This window comes from Triticum aestivum, chromosome 5D (genome assembly GCF_018294505.1).
Source record: "Triticum aestivum cultivar Chinese Spring chromosome 5D, IWGSC CS RefSeq v2.1, whole genome shotgun sequence".
Lineage (NCBI taxonomy): Eukaryota > Viridiplantae > Streptophyta > Magnoliopsida > Poales > Poaceae > Triticum > Triticum aestivum.
Window position 1 is genome coordinate 478,852,822 of NC_057808.1, and position 9,672 is coordinate 478,862,493.

The following is a 9,672-nucleotide window of genomic DNA, read 5'->3' on the forward strand; positions in this document are numbered from 1 at the left end:
AAAATAAATAAGAAAAACAAGAATAATATGTATAAATTTGACATGATTAGTGTTGGACCACTAGAATTTTATGCTCCTTGTCCGTTTAATTTTATGCTCCCGTTGCAACGCACGGGCAATTACCTAGTCAATGCAAAGATAGACAACGGAAATCCGTTGGTGCTCCCGGAAGCGCGCGAAAATATTTTTTGAAATGTCAAAAAAGTTCCAACAAAAATTCTATGTGTTCTTTGTCACATCCAATGCTACATACAAATTTGTAGGCAAAAAGATTAAACATTTTGGCCTTTGCAAAAGAAAAAACACCAAATGTTACCCCAAAATGCCACCCGAAATTTGTTTTTTTCACCGGCAAAACACCGCTGCTTCGTTTCGCATGAATTTTTTTAAGGATGCTTGCGACACTAATACGAACATCTACAAAAAAAAATCAGAATGTTTTAAAAATATTTACCATATATTTTTGTTTACTAGCGCCCGCTCCCGGGAGGCAAAACGCCTTTCTCGGATAGGCAAAGCTCTTGCGTATTCGTGAAAAAAATGCGGCACAGTTTTTTTTTTTGAGACATAAATGCGGCACAGTTCCTCGGTTAGGAGGGTCGTGGGCTGGGCTACTCTCGCAAGTTCTCACAATTTTCTTTGTGTAGTCCAGCAGCCTGGGAACGTACAAGTCCACGACCCACTAGACTCAGAAGACTCGGCCCAAAACGAGTCAGCCAAGGGCTGCGTTCTGCTACTCCGCTCTGTTCCTCAGACTCTCGTCTCGCTAGTTCCTCAACTTCCGGCGCAAGCTGAACCCTCGGACCCGACCGCGGCAGCCGCCGATCCAGCCCCCGCCGCGATGGAATTCGCCCTCGTCGACGGCGAGAAGTTCTCGCCCTCCTGCTCCACGCTTGTCATGGTTTGGATGTCAATTTCCGCTGAAATCTATCTTTGCTAATGGTAGCTCCTTCTGGTTTCTGACGTTGCTGATCCGCTCCTTCGGCCGCGTGCAGCCCGCGCTTTCGATCGGCAACGTGGGGCAGCTCGCCGTGGACCTGCTGATACCTTCGGCGAAGGCGAGGCGCGTGGCGTACCTCGACGAGCCCTCCGTGCTGCCCTGCATCGGCAACGACGCCTTCGGACCGGACGCCGTCGGCGACCTCGCGCTCGCGCTCGAAGGTTGGGCCTCTCGAATCCCGACCCTTTGTCCCCCCTGTGCTGTGCTGGCCGATTGTTTGATGGATTGTGTTAGTGGTGCTGCTATTTAGTTGCTTGCACCGTTGGCCTTTATTTTGTGCATACCATCTGTTTGATGAAATGCGGTGCTGCGTGTGCTCTGTCTGCTGTGCACGCTGCTGTTTGATGAAATGTGTTTACGGCGCTGCGTGTGTACTCTGCCTGCTATGCCCGTCACTGTTTGATTAACTGCGTTTCGGTGCCGTGGGTACACTGTCTGCTACGCCTGCCTCTTTTTGATTTATTTTTTCTGAGTTAAGGAGCTATTCACTCCCGATTTCCGTTTCAGAAAACCGATAAGACAACAGCAGTTTAGAACTTACAGGCGCACACAACACTCTAGGTGCCGCCGTCGGTCACCTATTCAGCTCCAGGGCTATATACCCCATCGAGCAGCCTATGTTGTTGCAGAGTACTAGGTTGTAACTTCTCAAGAAACAGGACAGAACCATCCAAAGATAGTTACTGATCGCGTGAAACATAGCATAGATCTGCAAAATGAGGCCCACACGACCACCATCTTCAGGATGACCCCATGCCAATCCTGAGAGTTGTTGTTCCCCAGCCTCTGCCTCGATTGTATAACTCCATGGCCACCTTAGAAAGCAGCAGTGCCGCATATTGTAATACCTGTTTCTTTCTTCCTCTCTGCAATTCAGCCTAGTATGACACCCGTTTGCATGACCTATTTTATATATTTCCCAGGGAATCCTCTCTTAACTAGTACAAACTTAAAAAAAGATCAGTTAATTTTGTCATAAGCTTTTTCAATATTCACTAAAAAGCTAACATCTCATTTTCTTCTATGAATTTCATTTTAAAACCTTATGCAGTATACTTATACATCATGTAAAATGAACCCACCCTTAATAAAAGCTGTCTGTACTGGACAATTATTTTCTCAGGAACATCTGCAGCTTCATTGTTCAGTACTTTTGTAAGGATCTTAAACAAAACATCAGATAAGCATATAGGTATGTATTGTTGGTGTCAGCTCCAACACTTTTGGCAATAAAGTCAAAACCCCATAATTAAATCTAGCAAGTCCTAACCTACCATGATAAAACTCATTAAACATGAATAATAAATCATTACCGACAAGTGCCAATGATGCTGATAAAAATCAGCAGGAAAACCATCTGGCCCAGGAGTTTTATTGTCTTTCATTTGAAAAACTGCTATTATAATCTCGAAGGTTGGGCCTCTCGAATCCTGAAAACTTCATCCTCCTGTGCTGTGCTCGCCAATTGTTGGATGATTTGTATTAGTGGTGCTGCTTAGTTGCTTGCACCGTTGGCCTTTGTTCTGTGGTCTGTGCACACCATCTGTTTGAGGAAATGCGCTTATGGTGCGTGTATTCTGTCTGCTATTCACACCACTGTTTGATGCAATGTGTTTCGGTGCCACACTAACTCTGTCTGCTACGCCTGCCACTGTTTGATGAAATGCATTGCGATGCTATCTGTACTGTATGTCTGTATCTGCTACACCAATTGTTTGATGCCCTACATTGTTTCTTCCGAGAGAGAGATACAAATGATAAATACACAAATATTGAGCTGGTTTTGGAATATGTCTCTACCTTAAGTGAAATATGGGTACGGCATGCAAGACTCACCTGCTTTCTCATTTTTGCATGCAGAATACGAATCACCGTCTCACGGGCTGGCTTTCATTCAACAAAGATCTCCAGTTATTACGGTATGTTGTCAACTCTTTTGCCGCATGCTGGCATATTGATATAATGCTTAATTCAAGAATATGTAGCGGTATCTTTATGTTTTTCAATATGCGGGTGTTACTTAGGTATATATATATTGTTTTACACAGGTACTGCCCATATGAGTTTATGTGCCTGAATCTCTTTTTGTGGTGATAAGGGGTCTTCATATATTGTCAATATATCTATTTTGAGAGCTTCGTCGGGTGGTGCTTCTTTCAGTAATGTAAAAGAAGTGTCTTGATGCGGTTCTTTGCATTGTGGACTTTATGTAATATGGTTTTGTTGAAGAAAACATTATAATTTCCTTGTAACTTCTTAATTAGATAGTGAATCCTAGGGTTCCTGACTAGAGATATGATTGTACGATCACTTGTATCAAAGAAATTCCTTTATAGAAGAAATTATGGGAAAACAAGTTCGTGTTGAAATTGTTGTGAAGTTCAATCTGAGAAATCAGAATTTATAACCGGTGAATATAATATGGCCACTTTGATTTCTTATTACAACTGCAGGGGATGATGGTTTCGTTTGCCAAAAATGTTGCTAATTTCATCAGTAGCATTGGGAAGGACCATGTTGTTATTCTTTCAAGTTTAGATTCTGGCAAGAGAAGAGTAATTGATGCATCCAGGTATTTGAAATATTTTGCTACAAAGATTCCATATTTTGGATTTGTGTGTTCTTTCAAGATAGGGCCATTAACACGTTTCATCATGCAGTGATATGCTGTATTACCTTTCAAGCTGCAATGAGGATGGTTCTGATCCAGAATGTGAGAAACTAGGGTGGAAGAAACTTGAGGAATATGATCCATCTCAACGACTGTGGAAATGTCTTGCTAGTCTAATTGAGGGTGGTGTTCTTTCAGAAGATATGGCTGATGATCCTGAAGAGATGACCGCAAGTGATTACTACGCGACCTTGCCATTTGCAGCTCTATTCTTTGCCTGCAAGGTATCTGATTTTATTTCAGCTCTAAAGTTTTTTTTTTCATTTGAAGTTGCTGTTAAAACATCTCCCTGTGTTATGATAGGCCAAAGGTTTGAAAGTTAGCTGTGTATTATGTTACTGTTCAGAAGGGGACAATATGCCAGAATCTTTCCACTTAGCAGAAGCAGTATGCAAACTTCGAGGTCAAGACCCTGAACAATTCCACGGTATAGCTCTATATCACCTTGAGCACTTTTTCCCTTTTTTTCTCCCTTTTACTCTGGAGTGAACCCACTAATTACAAACATATAGTTATGTTTATTCATTTGTCTCGAAGTGCCTAACTTCTCTTGCAACAACTGCTCTGGTTTACAGTACTTGTTTTTATGGGTATACTCCTTTAGGAATGTCAGTCCTCATTATTCAGTTATTAAAGTGAATTGTTGGGTTTTCTGTGTAAACAAGTGGTTCTATCAATTTACAGGAAATGGGTCAAATGGATGGACTATTCCCTTGTCATGGAAATCAATTTATGGACCACCTCCTGATATGTCTATTTTCTAGACTGACTGACCTAGTAAGTCAATCGCATATATTTTCTGAATCTCGCTTTCAGCTATTTTTATTCCAAAGCAAAACAGTTTCTGAATGAACAACCTCGTTCTGGAAACTAGGGATAGCATCAAAGCATAATACAGGGACACTCAGTTTAAGGGAATGACATGCACAAATGGGTGTGTGCTGCCTTGTTCGCTTCTCTGTGGACATGACTAAACTTAGATCCCTTGAAAGTTAATCTCATATCGAGTATGGCAGTGTTGCGCCCAGTAATTTGTAAACATTTTCGCTACATTCACGCTCTGGATTTTTTGTTCTTTAGCTTTATTTATTTTTATTGTTTTGTGTGAAAGGATATTTCTTGTTACAAATTATCATATTTTTCATTTTTAATGATATTATTCTGCTTTTTCTTATGTTGGAATCGTCGTTGCTAGGTCTTCTGCTTTATAAGAATTTTTTTTACCCAGATATTGTACTTAGCAAGGAGTCCTTGGTCACAGAATACAATATACTAGGAAGCTTGTTCTGCCCGTCTATTTAAATAACAATGCTACTCATAAGAAATACATGATCCTCCCAGTTACCGCTCCACTTCAGTCCAGTGGTGGACTTTGTTAATACGAATACCGAACCTAGTTTGATGGAGATCGGTTGCAACCTCAGAGGCATGTCGTGAACCATTACCAGGAGAATGATCGCTTGAATGAACCATAACGAGCATCTGTCTCACTCTTAACAAGTTTGATGAGCTCTTGGTAGACCTGTGCCTACTAGTATCTACCAAGCGCGTGCTAGTAGACCTGTGCCTACTAGTATGCCAAGTTAGTTATGTCATGGAGAAATATTTTGTATTTGGAGATCTGACCAAGTTTTCCGTTTCCCTTTTGCTGAAACATAACGGAATAAGTTAGCAGGAAATCTTTTTCTTACTTTTTTTCTCGGGGTCTAGTAGAATAAAACTGGTCCTCAGCAGATTATCATCTATTAGTACCATTGACCACGTGCAAAGTATATGAAGTAATGAGTCGCACAAATTGGTAATAAGTGCTAACCAACATCAACCACCTAGCGATAATAACTCCAGTTTATTGATGGATTTCTTTAAAGCTCTTGTTTCTTATTAATACTGTCGTACCATTGTCAGCTGCCATGTTGCCATAGCACATTATTCCCTGTGACCCATGGTATTAAACAAAGGCCACAGTTGGATCTAGACAGCAAAGATTTTGGACCATGGTGCAATGTGATATACTCCCTCCGTTCCAAATTACTTGTCGAGTACTTGTCTTTTTTTCCTTGTACGTCACCGAAGCCTACAGTTAAAAAAAAAACTTGAGCGGTCTTGCTGAAATTGTATCCCAAGGTTGGATACCTTTATATAGTAAACCTATGTACTATATATACTTAGTAAGCTTACGGTAAAACTTTAACCTCCTAAATTTCTGTTTTCTCGCACTTCAGTCTGTGAACCCTGATTTCAATCAGTTGTATCTTGCATTTTCGGGGTGGTTCGTGACGTTCCTTTTTCCCACGATTTGACAGGTGAGGTTGCAATCATGGACAGCGCTTTATCAAGAATGAGGAAGGATATTAGCTTCAGGTTTTTGTTTTTGCTAGAAGATATTAACTTTATGTTGTGTAATAGAAATCCCCAGGATGGTGAGTCTCCTACCCTCTTTTGTGCAGCAGCAAACTATTTTCAACTTCCGTTTAGAACTGAAGGCATCGTGGAGCTTGGAACCTGGAATTTATGTGTCCTTTCAAAGTCGTATCCGTCTTGGTCATTCAACCCGCAGCAACTAATTGCCATGTAGTAACACCACCAATCTTAATCAAGTTATTATGTGGGATTCCAGGCTCTGATTTGCGGCTATTCCCCGTGTCTAAGTGGAATACTCCGTCCGTCGGATGTAATAACGTTTTATATTATGGGACGGAGTAGATTTATTCCTTTTTATTTTAAAAAGATTGCACCATCTGCCTTCGTTCACTGATGAGATGCTTTTTTTTTTCTTGATAAAACTTTCAGTCCATGGATTTTCCTTCCTTTTGCTACAAGGTTGAAGGGAGATGGTGCGTCAAGTTATTCGCAAGGGCCAATTTAATCCTCTTCCCAAGGATCCCAGATGAATGTCTAAAATTTTAACGCTATGTTTCAACATCCACCCTAGTCGAAACGGCAACACCATTTTTACCTCTCCGAAAACTGCAATAATGCAAGTTCATAGACCAACTAGTGACGCCTGCAATCAATGGAGCCGTAGAGGCATCGCCATCATCGCCTCTCTCATCGAGGCTGGGCAAATCTTGTTGTAGTAAAGAGTCGAGAAGTCGTCGTGCTGAGGCCTCATGATCATCGCACGAGAACAACAATCGTTGTCGATGAAGAAAAAGATAGGTCGAAGGGATAACGAACGGAGGCTGAGCAACACCGGCCGATACATCGGAGACACACCTTCACACACCCTTCGACGGTGCGTAGGGAGCAGAAGCCCCTCGTCAGCAAGGGCTCGGGTCCACCACACCTTTATGGCCCTAAGGCCACAACAGTAGATGAAGCAGACGGCACGGACAGTAAGGTCTTATACAATGCAAGATGCTTAGGGGAGGTGCTTAGAGAAATAAACCAGTGTTTCTTCAAAGCATCGGTACTTATTTATAAAGGATAGATGTTTAATTAGGCATCTCTCCTGTAGAAATAGACACTGATGCGTCAGTAAACCATGGTTTATTTTTTTATAAGCACCTCCCTAAACATCTACTATTGTACAAGGCCTAAAAGCCTTATGACATGGAAGCCGCCTTTTTTAGGAGGAGGAAAAGCGTTTAGTCGTTGGCCGCTGCTAGGAATAAGTCGGATGATTTCCTAGGAAATCATCCACCTAACCAGCCGTCCGATCCGGCGCTGGTGATGTTCGATCGCAGCCCATCCTGGCCGCGTCCTCCTCTGCAGTGAAGATGCAACAATCCGTCGTCAATCCACACCACGCCTCCTCTGAACACAGCGATGGTGTAGCAAAAGCAACGGATGGCACTTGTGCCGGCGACCTCGTAGCACCGGAGCCGCCGGAGATACTGCATCATAGCTCCAAAAAGAGCCGCCGGCGACCCACTGTATCGCAGCGCCAAGACTCACCGGGGGCTGCACCACGGTAGCACCGAGGGCTGCAAAAAAAGCTTCAAAGCAACACCGACAACATCCTGGGCGAAGCTCCAGTGACCCCGACGGTGCTCCATTGCAGCCACGGTGAAGTTCCATTGAAGCCGCGACGGAGCTCCGACGACCCCGACGGTGCTCCATTGCAGCCGCGACGAAGCTCCATTGAAGCCGCGGCGGCGCTCCGACGACCCCGACGGTGCTCCATTGTAGCTGCGGTGAAGCTCCATTGAAGCCGCGGCGGAGCTCCGACGACCCCGACGGTGCTCCAATGCAGCCACGGTGAAGCTCCATTGAAGCCGCGACGGTGCTCCATTGCAGCCATGGCGGAGCTCCGATGACCTGACGGTGCTCCATTGCAGCCGCGGCGAAGCTCCATTGCAGCCGCAGCGGAGCTCCGAGGACCCTCCATTGCAGCGCCGGCGATGGTGAAAGTTGCGACGCAGCGCGTGACAACGGCGGCGGAAGGTACCATGTAGCTCCGGTGGCGCTTCAATGCAGCCACAGCGGAGCTCTATTGCAGCCGAGGATGAATCAGACGACGTGCCGACGGGCGTCGCATCCTCCGATGCGGTGTTGCTGCTTGCTTTTCCTCTGCAGGTTGACGACCGAGAGAAGGGAAATAGAAAGAATCCAGTGGAGGATATGCTTCCTGGGAGAAGATAAGGTGGAGGTGATTGGAGCGTTGGGCGGGGCCACAACGACGCGTGGTGCACAGGGAGAGCGGCTTATGGGGGAGAGTTTTCATCCGGCTTAATTTAAACGTTTTCCTTAATCGTTCGGGTTAGTGCGCTCCCGCTTTATGCGAAAGTAGGCGCCAAAAGTTCGTTCTGCAGGCGAGGCCGTTTCGTAGGGTGCCCCATTTGCTCGCTAGCTGTCCGTTGGCGGGCAACTGGTAAACAAGATGATCACACGCCCTTCTAACTCTAGGCACACATATGCGATTAGATTTGGGCTGCGGTCGTTCTCCGTGGCTTCCCCTTCTGGCCGTTGACAAGCTGCCGAGCCCAACAAGGGAGGATCGGCTGTTAGGCACAACGTTTTCCCTTGAGACGAGGGTACGAGGTTCGGACCTAATACTTAACAAATTCCGAAAGATGTTGGGGATCATGAGGTGGATGCCCTAGGTTTTCCCTGCTTTGAAGCGTCTATCTATATGTTGGGGATCGGCTGTTAACCGTAACCACCTGCATTATGCTCCACACCGCTGTGCCGTAGGATCAACCTAGGACCGTCGTCGTTGGGGATCATGAGGTGGATGCCCTAGGTTTTCCCTGCTTTGAAGCGTCTATCTATATGTTGTCCTACGAGCGTGTTTGTTATCAGAGGTTTGCGCCATGTTTTTTCTTTCGCCGCGGTTTGAGATAGGTCGCGCCATCATTTCGGCTTGGGACGGTTTTGGGCGGACTACCTTCGGTTCACCGATCCAATTGCCTATTCAAGCCATCGCTATGAATGCGTGCATCAAATTTAACCCGTTGACCACCTTGTGATCTACTCCTTCCGTTCCAAATTACTCGTCGTGGTTTTAGTTCAAAATTTGAACTGGAACAGAGGGAGTATGAAGTTGCCACTGTACTGTACTATCAAAATCATCACTATCTAGTTTAGGCCCTGTTACCAAATAGGAGGTATGTCCCTATGTAACCAAACAGGAAGGACTTTTTTTAAGGGACTAGAAAAAGACTCTACTGGAGGTTTTTTTTTCTTTAGTTCCTGGGACTAAAAAAAGTCTAGTCCCTTGCAACCAAACACCCCCTTACTTGGCTTCTTTCGGAGATTTAACGAAGTTGCCATTGTATCAAAATTACTTTTTGTCATAATGTTTTTCCATGGTGGAGATATGATATATGAAACTAATAATTAACAAATTGCAAAAGATGTTAGGCAGAATGTTCTTTGAGGGCAATAACAGGGTGTGCTGTTAACATCGTAACAGAATCGTCGCTAACTACCTGCATTATGCTCGATACTGTCAAGGTCGCTTTCGGGTCGAGGGGATCCAGGTCACAGAACCGTCGGACTGCCAGAGCTGGTATTTTCATATTACCACTGTAGGATCATGTAGCACCTTCATTGGGGA

At 44.4% G+C, this 9,672-nt stretch overlaps 1 protein-coding gene across 4 annotated transcripts; it reads left to right on the top strand.

The window, feature by feature from the left end:
• The first annotated feature begins 711 nt into the window (after window positions 1-711).
• LOC123122954 (proteasome assembly chaperone 2) lies at window positions 712-6,465 on the top strand. 4 transcript variants are annotated; one of them, XR_006460433.1, is made up of 9 exons: window positions 731-901; window positions 996-1,161; window positions 2,861-2,919; window positions 3,454-3,572; window positions 3,661-3,895; window positions 3,975-4,098; window positions 4,356-4,448; window positions 5,975-6,032; window positions 6,119-6,465. XR_006460433.1 is itself a non-coding variant. In XM_044543338.1 (8 exons), the coding sequence occupies exons 1-7, from the start codon at window positions 842-844 to the stop codon at window positions 4,433-4,435; spliced, it is 843 nt and encodes a 280-aa protein (XP_044399273.1). In that variant the 5' UTR covers window positions 712-841; the 3' UTR covers window positions 4,436-4,448; window positions 5,975-6,465. The 4 variants fall into 4 exon arrangements, 2 of the variants coding, with proteins under 2 accessions (XP_044399273.1, XP_044399274.1); XR_006460434.1 differs by having other exon boundaries at window positions 6,122-6,465; XM_044543338.1 differs by having other exon boundaries at window positions 712-901; window positions 5,975-6,465.
• Window positions 6,466-9,672: the final 3,207 nt, after the last annotated feature.